Source organism: Acanthisitta chloris, unplaced genomic scaffold, assembly GCF_000695815.1.
Source record: "Acanthisitta chloris isolate BGI_N310 unplaced genomic scaffold, ASM69581v1 scaffold20755, whole genome shotgun sequence".
Taxonomy (NCBI): domain Eukaryota; kingdom Metazoa; phylum Chordata; class Aves; order Passeriformes; family Acanthisittidae; genus Acanthisitta; species Acanthisitta chloris.
Genome location: NW_008673405.1, coordinates 5,035 through 27,135, shown reverse-complemented (window position 1 = coordinate 27,135; position 22,101 = coordinate 5,035). Strand labels below are relative to the sequence as shown.

The 22,101-nt window shown below is 39.6% G+C and overlaps 1 protein-coding gene across 1 annotated transcript in view; it reads right to left on the bottom strand.

Moving 5' to 3' along the window:
* DAP (death-associated protein) overlaps positions 1-21,270 on the bottom strand; it is a gene marked incomplete at its 5' end in the record, with an annotated part of 44,581 nt that extends 23,311 nt beyond the window's left edge. Inside the window, one exon of the mRNA XM_009074962.1 lies at positions 21,174-21,270. Within this exon, the coding sequence (XP_009073210.1) occupies positions 21,174-21,270 (97 nt within the window). The remainder of the gene's footprint in view (positions 1-21,173) is intronic.
* Between the last annotated feature and the right edge of the window lie 831 nt (positions 21,271-22,101).

The window sequence follows — 22,101 nt, the reverse complement described above, 5'->3', positions numbered from 1 at the left end:
CACTTTAACATTAACATTAAACTCAGCTTCTTCATACCTTAAGAATGTTTTAAAAACAAACACATGCTGGAAGCAACACTTATAAGCACGATCAAAAAGCCCATGAGGAAATTATTCAGAGACTGCTGAGAAAAAAAGATTTTTAAAGTGTAATAAATAGGAACTAGAACCACAGGAAATTCAATGGGGATTATAAAATGTTGAGCAAGTAGCTGCTTAATGGCATAAATTCTGTGAAATAAAGCAAGCTCTGAAGAAGACTTGGAGAGTTGTTCATACAACTAGAGTCTGTCAGTGAATATATAGATGGGAACAGATTTAACCACAATTCTTAGATTTGGGGGTTTTTGTTTGCCTGCTTGAACTCTTACTGTTACTTTAAGATACTGTTTGCACATATGGAGCTTCTGATTGGTATCATTTAAACATGATGGTCTAATAATTCAGAGATGTTAAATCTGAAACATTTATTATTAAAGTCTCAAACCAGTCTGAAAGAACAGACTGTAGCCCCTGCTGCTTTTAGAAGAAAACACCAAACCAAAGGTCAATGAAGGTTGATTTCTTTTTTTTTTTTTTAAGTTCAGCTTAACGTAGTAATATTATTCAGGCTATCTGAAATCTTTCTTGCAGCAGGGTAGGGAAAAGGGAGAAAGCTTTTTTTTTTTTGTTCTACTGAAGATCACTGTCACAAGGTGTGCAGGGTTGCACATAGCTCAATAGATGGTAAGCCTGCATGTTTGCTGTCAACAAGTGAAGCTGGAAAACAGATTTCATCATTCTAACCAGCATACTGATGGTTTGTAGATTGTTATATTTACTGGGACTAGTAGTTACTTAAGCCAGAAGGGTAAGTGATACCAGTAATGAGCTGCTATCCTCTGCACTGCCTAGCACTGCTAATATCTTTTGTCTAGTTCCTGGCCATGCAGGAGCAGGAGTAGCAGCATTACAAGCAAATACATTTTTCTGCACTCCCTTCTGCTCCTCAAGTTTAATCCCTTCTGCCATTCCCCTTTAAATCTTAATTTTGATCTCCTCCTTCCTCTCCCTCTTTGTATCTAGCTCTTCATTAATTTCAGCGAGTCTGTCACTCAGTTTTCTGCCCTATCTATCTAATGCAGTTCAGGTCTCTCTGTTTCACAGTCAAGACAACCACCTTCCCATTATCTTTTCAGACAATAGCAATCTTTTCTTCCAAGAGCTTCCTCCTACTCCTTGACCCTCCCTTCTTTGTCCTAGAAAGATATTCATCCCCTCTGGATCTTTAATTCTCCCCCTTATTATCTAGCTCTGATAAATTACTGCTTGGAGACATTAGTCCCTGGATATTTCTACAGCCAGGATCCTCTGCTGATTTACTTCTTGTTGCAGGATCAAAAAGGAACTTCAGAAAACACATTTCCCTGCTGCTGCTAACCAGTACCCCTCCAGAGATGACAGCAGATTGCAAACAGAGAGAAAAAAAGCAACTCCTTGGGAAAGAAACAAATGCTAACATATATTTAAGAGTCGACTTGAAAGTTTTGCTAAACCTCTTTCTGGTATTGTTGTGCAGTTTTGGTTGCTGTCATAAGGCAAGAGCTGATAAAGGTTATGTCAGTTCTGCAGAAAATCTAAACAACTGCTGGAACAAAGCAAAGAGAAGAAATCAGTGGCAGCAGTAAAGACAGCTGCCTACAAAGACAGCACTTAGTCCAGATTGGTGCCTGAAGTCTTACCCTCCCGACAAACCATTGCCTTTTCTACTCCAAGGCCAGTCTCACAGCAGCTTTTCATTTTTGAGAGAACCGTCTGCATCCTGTGACCGCCCAAAAGGTAATGACTAATTATACTGGTCTGAAGTGGTAACAATAAAACTTTGATGATTCATACAATTGGTTCCAAGTTTATCTATGCCAGTTGCCAAGCAGTTCTTTTCAGTCTTCACTTTGATCAGAGAAAGTGACCTTGCTGTCCTTATAATACCAGCTGTAAAATAAGCTTGCAATTAGTTCTTTAAAGTTCAAGTGAATCTGATCAAATCTCTTATGACCAAAAATGCAAATTAATGCTTTAGTTCTATATCTTGATAGTTCAGGGAATTCAGATTGCTCTCTGTCCCAGATATGCTAGAGTAGGGAAGAAAATACTAACAGAACCAAAACAATCAGGACAAACATGCTAACATGTCACCAGAACTAGCAATGTTTTTATGCCTATGTTAATTAGCAAAAATTATGAAAGAAGAGTACAACAGTTCTTAAAAGCATTTGATGAAAAGAGCACAAAAACTTGCATTATTTCTACATAAGCAAAACTTATAGGCAGCTGTTCCTAAAAAACATGCATGTTTTAGCTCTTCCTTTCTCATTAAGTCAAACAACAGTTAGATAATAGAGCTGAAAACAATTTTGGTACCAATGTATTTATCGCGTTTCCCAGCACATCAAGCTGTCAGACTAACAATTAGTTTCATTTCAAATTAAACCTGACAGGCAGTCCCTTGGTGAAAGAACACATGTTAATTTAACTAAAACACATTCCTCTTCTCTTTCAAAATACCTCTTCCATCAAGCATGCAGCTTTTGCAATATTCTCTTCCTACTAGGAGGAACTGCTCTTCATGTCTGTAAGGAATTAAAGAATACCCTGCCTGTCTCAAACACTGTTAAGGCCACAAAAAGGACATGCCCAAGATAAGACAACTTGAGATAAGCACAAAAGAGATGAATTTGCACTAATTCCAGGCCTGGCAGAGGCAAGATCTGGTTAGCACATCTTGATTAACGCATCTAGACAAAAATTCCTACTGTGGCAAACTGTATACACATATCAGTGGTCAAACAAAGATCACCCTGAGTGATCAGACAGATGGTATCTGCAACCACTGAACCCCCACCCAGAGGAAGCATGCAAATGAAGGCACACCCATCTCTCTTCCCACCTAATGTAAATTAGGAAAATGCCTCCAGGGATACCCAGAATTTGGACTGAAAAAAGGTGGCACCCCCAGATGAACAACCTTGGATCCCACCACCAGAAGCATAATTCAGGGCCCCCACCCACCAGAAGAATGATTTGGGACCTCCACCATTGACAAGCCCAGGATGAAGAAGAGCCAGTGTGACACCACTGGATCCACAGGTGGTGACTATCTCTCCCCCTCCCTCCCTCCCTCCCTTCCTCTACTCTTTTCTATTTCTTTCTATTCCTCTAACTCACATCTATAATTATAATTAAATAAAGCCCATATTATTATATCATTAACACATTACTGACTTCAGCATATGGTCTCATTCACACCTTAATTTGGGCACAGGCACCTCTCATTAATCGGATCGTAACACTGTCATTCCACAAATTCTTACTACGAACACAGCAAACCTCTAACTTACCCTCAGGTGGTACACAAAATGAAGATTTTCTCCCCCGCCTAAAGAAGCAGGCATGAAATCCAGACTTAGGTGTTCCTATCATTCCCTAGCAAAGCTGCCAATAATTTATAGAAACAAGGTAACCTCCTACATGAGCCTGTTAAATAAGGATGACAACCCACTCTGAGGAACTGACATCCAATAAGCACAGTACCCTCTACACTTCATTGCTTATTCTTAGACTGATTCTTCATCTATTTGTGCCCTTACTCTTTTGCAGCTGAGGTCTACAGAGTGCCTTTGGGATCAAGGACAATAACCAAAGGTCACATAGTGAGGACACTTGTTGTTTAGCTACAAGAAACCAAGGACACTGAAGGACAGCAATCTTCCCATATCAAATGAAAAGAAACACTCAAAGAAATGCCAGGGAAACCAGCCTTGAAGACTTGGTATTTTTAATTCAGTATCAGTCAGTGTTCTCTCTCATTCACAGCCTCATCTTGCCTCAGGAAGAGGTGTCAGACATACAACAGCAAGCAAACTATAGAAGAATCTGTTTATAAGGAAATTTCTTCCTACTGTATCACAAGGAGGCTGGTATTTTTTGAGGAACATGGTTTATACATAAATGAGACTACAAACATTGTTATTGTAAGTCTTTCCTTTTAATCCTCCAAAGGTCTTGTTTGCAATGACATCAAGTTCCTAAGTCAAATGTGCTTCAGTAAACATTTTTTTTTTTTTTTGCTTGGGCTTTTAAAAATACAGTAATGAGCTATTCAGTGGTCTGAAATTTCACCCCTCAAAACAGAAAACAACTTAAGTACTATGTTTGTAAAGGATGATGTTTAAACATCTAGTTGAACCTCATCTGCCATGGGCAGGGACATCTTTAAGGTGTCACAATCAGGCTCAAACAGAACCATTCACCTCTGTGGAAACGTGAGGGGTGAAAAAGAAGATCACTCTGTCCCCTCACAAGGCTTTTAATTCTTTTCTGCTCAAGAAGGTAATTTGAGTTGGAGTTAGAGAGTTAGCAGTACAGTCTGCAAACCCAGTTGGCCTGGAGAGTAAGCACATGGCTCAAACTCTGTCAATAACCTCAGGCAACAGATTCCTCCTAGCAGGCAGAAGTAGAGGAAGAAGGTTATTTTTCACTCTGCCTGCAGCCTAGACTTCAGTCATTTTATCTGTTAACCAGCACAACTATGTTAGGTCACAGCCAGGGCTTCAAGGTGAGGTTTGCAACAGAGGCAGAGCTCCTGCTGCAGGGAAGACATTTAACTGGTTTACCAGCTGTCTGACCCCACCGACAGCAAGCTGTCCCTACCTCCATCTTTCTCTCCTCACTACCAGAGACAGGAATCTCGTCAAAATGCTATAGTATCGCAGGAATATTTCAGATATAAGCCAGGCTGCTAGCCACTTGGAAGTGCTTCAATCTGCAAGGCAAGGCAGGGACTACAGTGCAACTGAAAGAACTTTCATCGGTTTCTCACACTGTTGTGGCTGTTTGATCATAAAAAACCCTCCCTAGACATAGCTCCTGGATTGGTTAAAACAGGGAGAGTAGCAAAACCAAATTAATGGAGGTTCTCACTTATCATGAACCTGACAGGAAAGAGCTCCAAACCAGGGTGGCATGAGAACAGAAGTGAATAGGCAGGTCCTTCCTGAGGTAGACCTAGTTCCCAGCTTCACACTGGGTTTGCACTTTGAGCCAGATGCTTGCAATCTTGTTTCCAGAATGCAGTACCACTCACTGCCCCATCACCAACATTGGTCACCAGCTCACACTCCCTTACGTAAATGCCCTACCAGTGGTGAGGAACTCCAGAAGGGTATCACTAAACTCTGAAAAAATAAAGTCTGGATTGCAAAGGCCCCTGGGAAATTAATGGAAAATAGTTTGTTGAGGCTACTAAATACAAGGACACAAGAGGCTGCACGCTTTCAGAAGACTCTACTTGCCTCAGGAAATGCTGCTGCAGCAGCTTTAGCTTAAAGAGATTTACTTTATAACACCACTCAAAGAAGTGTGTCTGGTCTCAGCTACTGTGTGGGCACGTGACAGACGTCAGTTCTGATCATTTCAGGATTGCCTGTAATTACCAGCTGACGAGTGCTACCACAGAAGTCAATATTTATGCTGCCAATACTAACTACTTCCACCAAATGTGAACTCTTCCAGGACATTGTATCTAAAAGAACATCACTTCCAAAACATTTCAAGATGCCTAGCAGCAGATGGACCACAGATTTGCACCCTAAATGAAAAGTATCACACCAGGGCTGCAGAGGGCAGGTGGGTGAAGAGCAGCTCATTACTGAATATGAAAAGTCATGAACACCAAGTATTAAACACTGAATTAAAGCAATTCTACTCTGCATAGAGATTTTCCAGGCTTCTTTCCATACAGCGATATTTCATCTCTTCCAACAGTTTACTTTAGGGAAGTGAAAGTAAGCGACTGATGCACAGAACCAAATTAAACTTTTACATCAAAACCATCTATGTCTTGACACCCATCCAAAGATCGACTAGTCTCACCAGAATTTATCTGCAGAGCCTGTGCTAGTTAGACTAACATGTGGCACTTAAATTTTTCATCCAGATATACCAGGTTGTTTTCTCACTTTTCAGCTGGAAAAACACAGGCATTTTTCCACAAAATCCCTGCCAGCTTTGTGGTAAAATTATTTTTTTTTCAGAGAACTCTTACATTTCCATCTTTTTCCATACTTCAAAACCTAAACCATGGGGTTTAAATGGGTTTTCCCCCCACCTTTTAGTCAAACTGATTTTGGCAGATCGTGAATCACCAACTAACACTGCAACTCATTTTCCTTCATCTTAAGAAAATCAAACTGAAAAATGTATAAATCGAGGCTCTTCTCCTCTCTTTGCTTTTAGTTCTTTTCTTGTATCTGATAGAAAAGCTCAGTATATATTTATGTCCATGACTATAGTCTGAAGAAACCAGGAAAGAATTAATCATATCCAAGATATGCCACATATTAAATATAATACATACACATGTAGGAAAGCCTAGGAGAGTTAAGGTGCTAACTTATACACTGCTATGCCAAAACTGAACTCCTGGAAGCACTCCTTGGCAAGCAAATCTTAAGAAATAAACCAACCAAATATATGTATGTCTTGAATTCACCCTCCCCTGCACTAATTCTCAGAATCTAGCCAGGAGAGATTTCCTGAGGTAAACAGTATCAGTGTTGTGTCTGAGCAATTAGATTTACATTTTCTCTAGCCCTTTTTGCCTAGGGAATCTTGCAAGATTAAAGGTATTAATAATATCATGTGCAGCAGTGGTGAATCCAGAGAGCAACACTGCTTTTGAGCTGTTCCCTGAATTTGATGTAGAGCTTACAATATGCTACAGACAACATAGGTGTAGGATAGAGAGACCAGACCCTCATCTACAGCTATGGAGGCAGGCCTGATGACACCAGTTGTGAGTCTAGCCTACTTATGATACTTACAACAGGGTTAAGACATGGAGGCAGGCCTGATGACACCAGTTGAGAGTCTAGCCTACTTATGCTACTTACAACAGGGTTAAGATAAGCAGCAAGTTATTAGAATAATTTAGAATTCAGTTTTAAAATGCCTTCCTAGAAGGTTCTTCCGATTTTTCGAGTCCCTAAAACACCACCACAAATGTTCTGCAGCCTAATGCAGCAGTACTACTGGATTGTCTCCGTACCCAACTAATGCCACCAAGGATACTGAGAAGCCAAATTTCAAATACTTTTACTCAATTTCACAACATGTATCTTCCATGAGATCACCATTTCCTCCCAACCCAAGTATGTCTCTACTGAAATGGCAACTGACCTTAATGTTATGTCAGCCTGCAATTAGCCAGCCAGCCAGCCACATACTCCCCTTACTGCCTCTCAGCAGGCAGCAATGAACACATGGGGAAGGAGATGAAGATGAAGCATGCAGAAGAGAGCTCCTGAGAGCATTCTCCAGAATTCTGCTGCTTGGGAACTTCCCAAACCAGAGGCTGTGTCCTTATATTGTTTTATGGTACCAACTGTACTTCATGATTTTTGTAATCCAAAACTTCTTTTTGCAGAGCTTAGTGATGTCCTTCTGGAGTTCCTCACCATTGGTAGGGCACTTAAGTAAGCAAAACAGCTCTGTACCACCAGTAGACTTGAACATTTCACTGTTTACTTCCTTATTAAGGTCACTGACAACAATCAAGGCTTTTACTGTTGCATACATCAAGTCATATGTCTACCATTTCCATAAATACAGCTTTTGTTTATTCATTCAAACCCTAATGCACAAATATTTGCCCAGAATCTTGGCCCAACCCTGCCCTCTCTACTGAAAGGTGAAATGGGCTATGGAATCTCATGCAGTAAACACTCTCTGACATAATGGCAGACTAAACATCAACTGCGATAATTCATTAACTCCAATGTTAGCAAATACTATAAATGCTGTGAAAACCCAATGACTTCTGATGCAAATTCTGCTGCTAGGTTCTTTGCACAGATACTTTGTCCCATTTGATAATCTTTGATAATGAATGCCACTTATCTCACAGAAGTTATTTATTTGCCAAGGTCTCTCTCTTAAATATGTACATTAAAATAGCTTTGAAAAGAAGATACTAAAACCAAGAAAATTCATTTGTTCAGAATGAAAACCCAATGACTTCTGATGCAAATTCTGCTGCTAGGTTCTTTGCACAGATACTTTGTCCCATTTGATAATCTTTGATAATGAATGCCACTTATCTCACAGAAGTTATTTATTTGCCAAGGTCTCTCTCTTAAATATGTACATTAAAATAGCTTTGAAAAGAAGATACTAAAACCAAGAAAATTCATTTGTTCAGAAAGTTCATTTGAAAAGAAGATACTAAAACCAAGAAAATAGAGTTCATTTGTTTCAGCAATATTACTTATCTATTACTTACTTCCTTTGTTTGCATATTTTCACATCACCTAATGAGTATAACAATGTCTGAAAATTTTAGCTCAGGATTTTCTTGAGAGAGAATGAGTGCATTTCCAAGGTAAAGTTGTTGTTAAGCTACCCCAAAATAGAGGTTATGTTTGTTGGCTAAGTATTTTATATGACTGGTAATAAAATCTGAATGAATGATCGAGTGAAGAAAAGAACTTCAGTCTATTTGGTATGCACAGAATTCCAAAAAATGCAAACAAGACTCCTCATTAAATAAACTGAGTTACCATGGGATATGGCAGAAGACAGTCTCAAGGATCAGAAACTGAAAATAGAGTGTAGGAATAAATCAAATATCATAATGATGGAGGTTAACAGCAGGATCCTGCCAGAAACTTGAAAAGAGGCCTAAATAGCATGATGACAATATATGCTAATGTTAATGAATTATTCAGGATTTAAAAAAACCCTGAATGTAAACAGTTACAAGGGATCTCAGAGGAATGACAGAACAATAAAGAAAAAAGATGGCACCATGATAAACGCAGAATACACACACTAGGAAAAACAATCCTAACTGTTCATACATAATGATGGGCCCTAGAACAGTTATTAAACTCAAAACAAATGCTGGAATCACTGGGAAAAGATTTTTTAAATCAGCAGCTTAATACCTAAAAGGCAGTTAAAAAGACAACTGGAACACAAGAACAACTGAAAGAAGGAAAAGAAGCCGAAAAACAGAACTAAGCCAGTGCATCAGTCTGTAGCATGCATTTACCCTCCACACTGCAATTCTATTTAGCCCACCACAAAACCAAACCAAAAGATAAAAGAGGAAGGTAAAACAAGTACAATTATTCACTATTGCTTAGTACACAAGACTTGAAGAGCACACGAGAAAGTTACTAGCTATGCAAAAAGCAAATACTTTTTGCAGCACACACTACTATGACGCTACCTTAACAGGAAGATGATTATCAAGGTGAGAAATGTACATATGGTCAAAAGAGGTCTAGAGAAACAGAACTAAGTTCAATGGCAGCAGTTTGATTAGAAAGTCTCTAAGCAGTAATTTGGATTGCTAGATGCTGGGAGAGTTCATCAGGCTCATTCTACACCAGCTCTCCTTCTACATTGCCCCAAAGTACCATCTGCTGGAGAGTACTGCACAGGGAGAGTTTCATCCCGGCCCTGCAGAGCCATCCACACTCTTTAAAAACCAGAAGAGGAAGAACAAGATCATAACGAGGTTATAACTCCCTCTTTCCTTCATTGATTAATACCTCTTTATTGTTTTAGAAGACATGGCAACAGGCAGGGAGAAGTATGAACTATACAGTGTCTTACAAAGCCATTAGGTAATAAAACTTCAAAAATTTTGTAAAATGTGAAAAGGAAGACAAAATCTGGTGCATTAACTGTGAGCAGATATCTTCCCTTTCATCCTCCTATGGCAGGGGAAAACTGTGCATTAACTTGGTGATTTCCTCCTTCCAGTAAAAGGTATTAAAACCTGAAAGAATTATCAAAGCAAAAAATAAAAATCTTCTAGCCTATTTGGTAGGCACAAATTTCAAAAAATGCCAACAAGACCTCTCGTTACACTGACTTAGCATGGAGACACCCTTGAGGATCAGGAACTGGAACAGTCAAACACAGAAATGACACATCGCTATCTTTAAAACATATATGACTATTACATATGTATTCCTATTAGAACTATACAGCTCATAAACAACATATTTATTTCTCACTCTGACACAGCAAATACAGAGGAGCCAAGTCCTGATCATCAGACCAGCTAAGTTGTTAGTCAGCTCTGCACAGGAGGATGAGAGGTCCCTCAACATTAGAACTCCTCTCAAAAAAGAAAAGGGATTTTATGAAAATACAACAGGAAGAGAACAACTGGCAATCACTAATACAGAAATAATTTCAAGGGTAGGACGCGGCACACAATAAGAACTTGAACGAGCAAACAATGTGCCACAAAGGGAGATCCTCTGAAGGGCCACTACAGGAACAAATAACGCTATCAGCAGGACTTCAAGTTTTCTGTAATTGTGCTTGCTTGTAAAATATGAAGGGAAAATGTAGAATTAAACTTTGAAGTCACACAGAGGTCATCCAAACCATCCCAATATAGGGAAGGAACCAGAACAAGCAGTGTTACCATCCAGAAGGCCTAAGTTTGGAGTAAACAGCAGAACGTGAAACTCCACTCCTCAGAAGCTTTTTGGTCCTGGCATTTTCCCCCCTATTGTAAACAGGAACAAGAATAAAATCCTTCAAATACACCAGCAGAAACAGAATTGTGTAATCTCTGAAAACAGGAAATGAATTCTACAACAGTTTTCAAAGCAATAAATAAGAACGCTAAAATTCATTTAGCCAAAAGCCTTCTAAATAGCCTTACGTGGAAGGATTTGTGGTAATGCTATTAGTGTCACTGTTGATATAAAACAGCATACACATGGCTAAATACACTTTTCCTCTAGAATCACAAGTTAGCATAATCACAGAAATAAAGAATCACAGAAGTAAAAAATACCCAATTCAGTTTACTGAAGTTTCGTTCCATCACCTGCCACACAAGAGCAACATTTTAATAAACAAGTCAAATGAGATTGTCCATTAACGGGTCAGTTAATTCATTAGAGCTCCACAAAGTCAAAAGTCTAATACATCACATGCAAACAAGATGCTTATTAGCAACAATAACATGTTGCACAACATTAGCACAGATGTCAATATGTTGTACGAAAACATGAAGGATTTAAACAAAAATACCCAGCAATAGCAGCTTTCATAAGTAAAGTAATGCAAAGTATTCTTGATCATCCTAACAACCATCGAGCAGTAAACACAGTTTATCAATACATGTTCTAAACACTCACAGGAGGTTACAGTCTCAGGACAGTGACCATCAGCACTGAAGGGCAGACAAGCTTATTAACAACACTTAAGGTGTACGAGGATGCACACGGTGGGTAATGAAATTTTGCTTACTGAATTATTTTGAAGATTTTTGGTAGTACCTAATACTCTCAAAAGAGACACTTCAACTTAAGCTGTTCTAGCAAAAAAACCAGCCTAGCTCTCCCACTGTAATACCCAGAGGTCTGCATTTATTTATTTATTTGTTTTTAGTAAACAAGATGGCTTTAGAATAGGCTTTGGGAAGCAATGACAAACATTCAGTATTGCAAAGCACCTGGATTTCAAGAACAGTACTGCAGTATGAGGTGCTAGATGAAGCATGACATAATTGAGAGCTAGACAAGAATTTAATTATAGCTCTAACAACCTGAAGAAAAAAGTTACATTTCAAGATCATTAGGGAAAACAACTAACCAGTTTGGTTGTACCCTGCAGCAACGAAGCCAATTCCCCTTTGAACATACTAACAGCCCCAGGCACACTCAATCACGTATTTTCTTAGGAATGAGTCCCAGAGAAACAGAAACTCATCAGAACTAAGATGGTTGGTGATGAAGCCAATACTCTTCAACATCTGTGTCAGCGACATGGGCAGTGGGGATTTAGTCCACCCTCAGCAAGTCTGCTGATGACACCAAGCTGTGTGGGGCAGTCACACACTGGAGGGAAGGGAGGGCATCCAGAGGGACCTTGACAGGATTGAGAGGTGGGACAATGCAAACCTCATGAAATTCAACAAAACAAAGTGCAAGGTCCTACATCTGCGCCATGGCAATCCCAGGCACACCTACAGATTGGGTGAGGAAGTAATTGACACCAGCAATGAGGAGAAAAACTTGGGAGTGACAGTGGATGAGAAGCTCACCATGAGCTGCAGTGGGTGCTAGCAGCCCAGAAAGCCAATTGAATCCTGGGCTGCATCAAAAGGAGTGTGGGCAGCAGGTCAAAAGAGGTGATTCTCCCCCTCTACTCTGCTCTTGTGAGACTCCACCTGGAATACTGTGTGCAGTTCTGGTGCCCTCAACATAGGAAGGACATGGAATTGTTGGAGCAAGTCCAGAGGAGGCTACAAAGCTGGTAAGAAGACTGGAGCATCTTCCCTATCAAGACAGGCTGAGGAATTTGGGGCTGTTCAGCCTGGAGAAGAAAAGACTGCATGGAAACCTCATAGCAACTTTTCAATATCTGAAGGGGACCTACAATGAAGCCAGAGAAGAGCTCTTTATTAGGAACTGCAATGATAGGACAAGGAGTAACATGTTCAAACTGAAGGAGGGGAAGTTTTAGGTTAGATATTAGAAAAATGTTTTTTACTGTAAAGGTGGTGAGACAGTGGTACAGGTTGCCCAGGGAATTGGTGGCTGCCCTAACCCTAGTGGAGTTCAAAGCCAGGCTGGATGAGGCCTTGAGCAACCTGGTCTGGTGGGGGTGTCCCTGCCCATGGCAGGAGGAGCTGGGACTAGATTATCTGTAAGGTCCATTCCAACCCCTAAAATTCTATGATTTGTATGAATGTTGCTCAAGTATTTTTTACTAATTGCCATTTATTTAACAGGATGTTTGTGACCAAGAAGTAGTCATTAAGATGTTACACTAATATCAGAAGGCAGCAAGTCTACTGCAGCCAGCACTCCCCCATCAAGCAATGTGCAACAGAGTACAGCTTTATCAGCTGCTACAGCAGACTAAATAAAACTCAGATTATGACAATATAACAAATGCTTTCAGTGTTGTTTTTATTTATCTCTTGTGTATCTCTTACTTCTAGTACCAGTGTCCTGGGAGCAGCTAAGTGAAATGAATTCCCTCCTGTTTGGCCCAGTGACAGTTAACAAATGATAATACAAAGGTTATTTTAATATTAAACTGCTTCAAAATTCAGTGCCTGATGCAGCTGAGGCAGAAGAAACTTGAGGGAGAGGAAGGTGCTACTTGTAAAACTAGATCCCCCTCCTTGGCACACATGGTGTCAATCGCACACACCTCCTACTCATTTTCAGCTCATGGTGACTTCACTTCAAATACAGGGTTTTGATGCTAAATAAATGAGTAGCATCTGGTCTTCTGCAAGCTTTTCCTGGCAAAAATTCATATCTTTAGCTTTAGAAACGCTCTCAGTGTTGCCGAACACTTAATAATAGTTATTTGGGCTTAGTTGGCTTAATTAAATTCATTTGACAATACTTTTGGGTTTGGAAGTTTTTGGGCTTTATAACGCCTATTTAATATCTGTTTCAACATTGTCTGGGCCTTCAGATTGGCATAGTGGCCTTCATCCCATGCATTCTAATACTTCCCAAGACAAAAGAACTAAGCAAAATTATACCACTCAAACTCTTAGTTTAAGATCATTCACTTTTCTGTAGTGACGTGGAAAGCTGTGCTAACTAAGCTGTGCCATTCACAAGATACTACTTCCCTTCCATTTTCCTCTCACAGATGACTAAGCTTTTCTCACCTTCCTCATCACACAGAATACAAATTGAAGACTTTCATTCTTTTAAAATCTTTTTCTTACACCAGCTTGGCTGACAATTCAACTCAGCTTTCCAGCTAATTTCATAAGACAGCATATGCTTCTTTGGGACTGAACCCGGCTCTCGCTGAGCTGGATGGCGCATCTTCTATTCACTTTGAGGGGGAGAAATATCAGATCTTTTTTAGTTCTTTCACACATGCACACAGTACTTCAGGAATATGAAAAGAGCTATCCATATAATGTCATAACTGGCACTTACACTGATGGATTTATCAACTTACTGCTTCAATCATCAAGAAATACTGGAAGCATGAAACAGTCGTTCGGAAGACTCTCATCTTCCTGTATGAAATTGCTTCATTCACAATCCTGTCTAGCTTTCTCTCCACTCCCTACATTCACAGATATTTTCAGTTCTTAAATAGAGATATTCACAGCCTATTTGCTTGCCTGCATTTAGAAATCAGTATTGCACATTCTATTCTCTGTACAGAGAGTTAAGTCTATAACTGTATACGCGTTTGATAGGGTTCAACAGAGGTCACAGCAATTACTTTTCTGCTCCTCCAGTAACTGGCCACCTGCAGAAAGTTTTGTTCTGAAAATCACATGAAAATGGCTAATATTGTTTTCTGGTTTTATAACTAAACAAATTATGCATATATAAACTTTAGGAGACTTGAGCATCTGCTAATCATAAAAACCCTATTCAAAAGATTGAGACACAAAGATGAATAATAAAGTGAGAAAATGCACTGAAGGCAATGTCACTTTTGTAAAGGAGCAGAGTATGACACCATTAAGAAGATATTCGCTTGACTGTGAAGTGAATTACAGTCCAGAATAATACAGATGGGGGAGGGGGGGAAGTCCCAAGCACTAAACACAAAATCTTTTGAAAAAATAAAGATGTTTTGGATAAGGTAGGAAGTAATTTCCCTTACTGCACTGTGTTTGGTATTCTGCTTAATAATATTACAAAATTATAGTCACAATTTTTTTACAGCCTTTTTCCCATAGAACTTCCTTTTAACCTTTGGAATATTTAGCCAAGTAAAGAACAAGTTAGTCACACCCAAGTCTGGAATGACCACGGGATAATGCCCAACATTTGCTGCAGTTTGCATCTTTCCCAGAAACTGCAAGCATGGTGTTCACAGCCAGGTTACTTTTCCACTGCATTTCCCCCAGACATTTGATCCTTTAAGGTCAATTGGCTCCAAAGCTCCACACCGGAGTAATGAGAGCTCAAAGGTCAAAGATAGGAATAAAAACCTTTGAGTCATATCCATCATAGCCATACATTTAATCAAGTTTCAGCTTTTATATGGTCATGTGTAAAATGATAATATGGTGTGTGAACACAATCTCTGTGGAAAGCCACATTTGCTCATAGACATAACAGAATCAGACCCCAAAAAGAGGTGAAAAAAAGAGGTGGTTAGGAATATGGTGGAAGAAATTTGAATTCTGTCAAAGAAGAGGATCTGTATGTTGATGACAGATGCTGGTACACATCATCAGCTCACTCCTTCAGGGCTGCCTCCACTGAGACAGTAACCCAAAGGGACCTTTGAAACCAGCACTCAAGTGGCCCTGTTGCCACTTTACGTACAACTCTCAAAACTTCCCTCTGTCAAACACCTGCTGACTCTACAACAGATAACATCAGAACTACCTGAACTGAAACATCTTCATCCATGATGGAAACTACCTCCTCTGTGCAAGTGAGCTGAACACTGTACATCATTTCCCAGGACTTCACTGTGCAGAAGGGCAGTTATTCCCAAGTTAAAGGGTCAGAACTTTGACTCCATAGTTTCTGCCCCAGCTAAAATAACCAGAATGATAGGGTAAAATATAAGGAGCAAAAACGGTTTCAAGCATTTCCATATTTAGGGTGTAAACAAACATACAAACCTTCTCTAATGGCTTAGTTATATAACCTACTCTATATTTTTAAAAGTCTGTCAGAAGTTTGGTCAACAAGGGTCATTACAAGGCAAAAATTAAACGTATTTTAATGACAGCAGAATCTTCAGTGGCAAATGAAAAATGGAAATAATGTCTGTGGTTTATTTCTTGTCAGCTGGAACAGAGCAAAGCGAGAGAAAGGCAAAACAAATTTACTCTTGAATGAAAGTATGTACTCACTGCCAAATTTTTGAGATTGCCACTGCACTTCCAAAAGAAATAAAAGCAGGTTCAGCTTAACTAGCATATTCAGACTTAACAAATAACACAGAGATACCTGAAGGGTAAAAGGGTTCTTCGACAACTCCTGTCTCACCATGTAATTAAGTACCGAGAGCAGCTCTTTGACATATGAAGACCCATATGCTTCATTAGCATGACTTTGGTTTTGAGTCACCACATTCTAAATTATCCTCTTTTTCTTTCCTTCTTCTTTCACCCAATGGATACAACTAAGGCAAAAATCCATGTCCTAAAGTGAATTAAAATCCAGGCTGCATAATTTATTCTTTCTAGAGCTAATAGGTTCACAATCTCCAGGGTAGTGAAGACTGCTCACAACCTGAGCTTGAACTGTCAGTATGAGAGAGAGAGAAAGAGAAAGACAGAGAGAGAGAGAGACAGAGAGAAACCACTCTAGGGCATTTATATTGAGTAATTAAATCACTGTAACTATGTAATTTGTTTCAGAAATCTAACAAAAGAGAAAGAAAAAGTCTTTAGACATAAAACCCTTTGCAGTTTACCCTGTTTGTTAAAAATAAGGCAGATATTTGCTTTAAATGTGGGGTTTTTAAAAAAAATCCAGATGCTGGTAGATAATTATAGTTTGTTCTTGAAATCCCAGAGTGACAATTAATGAATCTCTTGTGCAAAACTGAACAAGCAGCTCTCACTTCAAATTATCTTTCAGAAGTATTTATTATGCCTAGAGTCAGATGCTGGCACAGGACTGTGTGTGATACTGCAAATCTCAGTTAAACATGGATTAATGGGCTTTTAATAAAGGCCAGGACTATGAGTAGCCTGTTTATTCCAAATAATTTCTATGACAACATACAGTCCTGAAAAATGATGGGTTTGATTCATAACCCTACCTCTAATTACGTGTTTTACCTTCCTCTAGCAACACAAAAAAAACCCCAAAACCCTCTGGCAGCAATCAGTATGTCTGTCAGTCAATAAAAACTGCAACCATACAAAAAAACCACCAATCAATACAAGTGTTAAGCAATTACAAAATCATAAGAAAATCAGTAATGGATCAGTCCAGAAAGTTGTCCAGCCCGTATCCTATTTCCAACCAGGTTAATTGAAATCACTCTTGCCTTGAAGAACATGTGAGCTGAGGATCCCACCTCAGTTTGGTTTACCACTGGCACCTTGACCACAGGGGTGCCACTGGCTTTGAATGCCACACATGTTTTCAGTTCACCTAAACCAAAGGATGCAACTTCTTCCATTGAGTCTTCTCCATATAATCATATTCAGCCATTCTTCTTTAAAAAAACTATATATCAGACACAAAATTATTTCTGCTACCACTCTTATCTGAGAACTTGCTTGCAGGGAAAGTTTACATTTGTATAAAATCATCTTACCACACATTGTATTAAGGGATCACAAACCACCATTATGACAGGCCAGTCTACCATGTCGTGAAATGGTATGTTGTCTTAACAATTTTATTTTAGGAAACAGAACTGACTAAAATACTTTGCAGAGTAAATTACAGTAACTGGATTCCAAGTTGCTAAACAACCAAGAAAAAGAAATGTCAAACAAGATATACCTGGTGAATGCTACTTTACAGTCACCTTCACAGCAGTTAGCTATATCAGGGGTGTTTACCTCTATCAGATTTGTTTACATTAAGACTAGAAACAGTGACCCAAGGTCTTTTTCTGCAAGCACACTGCAAAAACAATGCCAGCTGTCTCTGAAGCTACAAATACTTCTATGAACCCTAGCCGAAAGCTGTCTTGCTGAGCAATTGCTCAGATTTGTGCCATCGTGGGGAGGATGTGCTCTCAGAGCTCCCAGATAACTCTGGGAGAGATCGAATTCTTCTGCTTCCATTTACTGCCAGTTCCACTAATCTGTCCTCAACTAAGCCTGCAATGGGATTAAAATAATGACTCAGTCATCCTAGCCTCCCTCTTGACAAACAAATTACTTTTCTCTCTTTTATTATTTTCTCTTACATCACTGTCAGCTGCTCATATCACCTGATATGGATTTCCTAAAGGGCTGTTTGCTTCTTTTGACTTTGAATGCAATGGGGAGCAGAGATTGCATCATACCACGGCTACTACCTTAAAATGGCAAAGACTAAAAACATGAGAGTTGCAAGTTAAAACACAGGTGCCTCCACATCTGCTTAGCAAAGGAACATAAAATACCAGCAAGCAAAGCCCCAAAATATATATATATATATAGGTGCTGGAGAAAGGAAAACGGAATGTTCACTTCCCTCCTGAAAACCCATTCCCATTTCCTGGTAAACCACCCTCCACAGGCATCAGAAGAACAAGGGTTTTCAAATGGCACTGTGAATCACCAGGAGCAGACACAAACTTCAGGGGACTGCATCTTCCAACACAAAAGCAGTTGACATGCTGCAAACATAATTTAATTCTGACAAACAACAATTTTATGTACTATGGCCTGTGGAGTTTGCTTATTCTGTCTATGGCTAAATACCTTCTTGCTCACATCTATAGCTTGTACTGCCACCGGAGCTATGTGAGTATTCCCACAGGAGCCTACAACAGGCACATTAAACCCTTTCCCTCACATACACAAAAGGTTCCCAGTTTTACCAGGAAAACAGCTTCTCTCTGACTTGTAAACAAACTTACAGTTTTGTATTATAATTCATGTTGACTCCTGTCTAACTATGCTCCTTATGTCCCTCCTGCTGCTTTCTTTATCATGAGGATTAAATCAAAGAAATAAAATAGTTCAGCCCAATGCTTTCTGTGCTAATATACAGGCTCGAGAATAACAGTATGCACAAGTGGCTAACACAGATCAACAGCGTCTCCACTACATGAAAACCAAAGCAAAGAGCAAGTTCTAAGTGTACATTTTGACAATCAACTGGTCAGGTGGACAAGGGAATGGCTTTTATGAGGTGCAACAGCTAGCTGTTCACTAGTTAATAAGGTAGCTCTAGAGGTCATTAAACTTTTTCCCCTGCCATAAAAGCATAACATTCGCTCACAGACCTGCTTTACAACAGTAATATACAGCATCTAAGGATCAGGAGCACAACCCCCTACCGATCATTCAATTGTCCAGGCTTTGTTTCACATTGTGGATTGGTCTCAGGGCACCTCACCTGGACTCTCTGCAGGTGATGCTAAACTGAAACACACAGTCCGAGGAGACACCTAACACATGCCAGCTAGAATAGATCCTTCAGTCCAGATGACCAAACTATGTAACCTCCAAAACACACACAGTGTGAACATGAAGTCCTCAGCACCCACTGCTTACCCCTACAGATGGACTTCTATTGTGCCACAGCACCTGCTACCACAGACACAGCTACAAATATCATGGTTAAATTTTAACTCTTCCCTGCGCTCTTTGAGTGAGAGGGGGAAACATGATCTTGTTTGAAAAAAAAGGAATAAAGCAGGTGCTATATTGTAACAGAGGCTTAGGTCTGTGAACAGGCACAAGAAGTCTTCTCATTTGGATCCTAACGAGGCTCCCCAGGAAAGCGTATCACAGAAAGATAAAAATAAGCAGGTATATAGCGCTGTGCTGGGTCTGGCTGAGGTGATTAATTCCCGCCATAGGAGCCCTCACAGAGCTGTGTTTTGTATTGGTAGCTAGAAAGGTGTGGATAACACACCAGTGTTTTGGCTCCTGCTAAGCAGTGCCTCCATAGCACCCAGGCTGTCTCTCCAGCAGGCTGCGGATGGGCGAGATCTTGGGAGGTGACACAGCCAGGACAGCTGACCCCAGCTGACCAAAGGGATATTCCATACCATCTGCTCAGCAACAAAAGCTAGGAGAAAGGGAGGGGGATGATGTGCGTGCATTCATCATTGTGATGTTTGTCTTCCAGAGCAATCATTCCACATACTGAAGCCCTGCTTCCCTGGAAGTGGCTGGACATCACCTGCTGATGGGATGTAGTGAATAAATATTTTGTTTCCCTTTGCTTCTGTGCATGGCCTTTGCTTTTGCTTTATTAAACTCTTTATCTTTGCCTGGTTTTTTTTTTCCATTTCATTTTCTCATTCCTCGTCCTGCTGAGTAGGGAAGTAATACAGTATCTTGGTGGACACCTGGTGTCCAGCCAAGGTCAACTCACCACAAACACAAGTTATATAAAAAGATGCCTCCCCAAGCAAAGTTTAAATTGACCCCAAGATACATTTTTTTTACTTTAGACAAAACTTGACTGCAGTACAGACTCTTTCAACTTACGTGCCATTGAACAGAATTACAAGATGATCAACTTGGTTGACGAAGAAAGGGCATAAAGTTTAATTTTCCTGCCCTGTATTTGAATATGGTAATTAAAGTTACTTTTCCTTTCTCATAAAGGTGTTTCCTATTCAAATTGTGATTTAGTAAATAAATACATTTGTTCGTATTTATACAGACATTTTCACACTGCCTATTTATTACCACTGTTTTACACATAAGTATCATATAAGTCAGTCTATTTACCAAAGCACAAGAATGGCTCTCAGGTGTTTTCCTCGAACAAATGAAAGGACAAACCCATGCAGTAAATGAGTAGATAAACATTTCAGGTAAATATAGTGTCTGCCACATAGAAAAACAGCTAGCTAAGGAAAGCAGCACAAAACCAGGTGGCTTTTGTATGAACAGAAACACAGTGACAGTCCATTGAACCTCTCTGCTTTCATTTCAACACAGCAGTAATCCCATAAATCTAGTTAAAACTGCTAAGTAACTGCTGCCTGTCTTAGTATCCTCCACCACAAAAACTGGTCGATTCCCATCTAAAATAAAAGCAGATAATATTAATACCATTCATTTTTGCTTGCCTTTTCAAAAGCACCACATTGCCAGATACCTCACAGAGACAGGAGAAGAGGCCAAAGGGTAAAAGGAATCACACAGCACACAGCAAGACCACCTCATGCACCGACTGACAGCCTAATGCTGTGTTCAAATGTATCTAGCCTCCATGCCTCTGCTCAGCCTGCATTCAGAGATTTTAGAAAAGCTGAGGTTTTACTTTAACTGTACTTTTTTTCCTCCAACCTTCTCTTACCTGGCAGGACCATTTTAAGGAGGCTCAGCAAGATAAAACTCCCAAATTCCCCAAATCTCTTGAAGGAGAATCTAATTTGCTACTGCTTCATGATACAAAACCAAACATATCTTTGGTTTGCTGTCTATGAGGAAAACAAACTGGTGATAAGGTTTGAGGTCACGGAAATTTGCTGTAGCACATGCACCAAATCAAAGCGCTCACCTGCTGGTTTCCCAGTCTTGGTCATCCTTATCTTTTTCTTCTTTGGCATCAGAATTGTGTGGGTGTTTCTGCACAATCCGCATCCCACCAGCTTTCACTGCAATGAAAATTAAACAGACACAACAAACCTCAGTCAAATCAGTGAAGTGAAGAATACTTTAAGGATGACCCTCTCTTCTTCCCTCCTGATATATTGCAGAGTAGTTTAACAGTAATCACAGTTTGAAAAAGGGGCCCAAAGAGTTAAAAAATGCAAGTCTGAGGAACAGCTACTTGAGGACCACATCTGCCATTCTCTTTCACATCCTGCCATCTTTGCTTACCCTGAGAATTTGCAGCTCATTTCACCACCTGCGTCCAATGCCATTTTAGAAAACTCCACTCTGTTTTAACTCCCCCTCTGCCCCCTCCTAACTCGCAGCAGTCAGAAGGAGAAACTGAGGCAAAGACACGTAACAGTACATGAAAGGCCACAAACATGAATGTTAAATACGTAGAGTAAGAAGGGCTGAAGAAACTTAGTCATTTTAAGTTTAAAACTACATCTACAATAACAGTATTTATACAAAGAAGTACTTGACAAATAGTGTAATAAAAAGCAAAGTTTAGGAGGACTGTTAACTTGCATTTAGAGCAGAGCTTTTTGCTTTGCAAAACATATGAGCATTTACAAAATGTCAGATCTTTGCATCATTTCTAAAATGATGCAAACATGAAAGCATCCCTTTGAAACGCAAAACAAGAAGTGAAAGTAAATCCACATGTGTTCATCACTATTTCCTGTGCAAAGTGCTATATAAAACAGGAACCAAGTCAGGCTTAACACTGCAGTTACGAAGCAAAGCAACATTCAGGTTGTTCTTGATCTGCTTTCTGTTTTGACAGTGTACTTTTTTTTCCTTCAACCGCTGCTTTATACTATTACAGG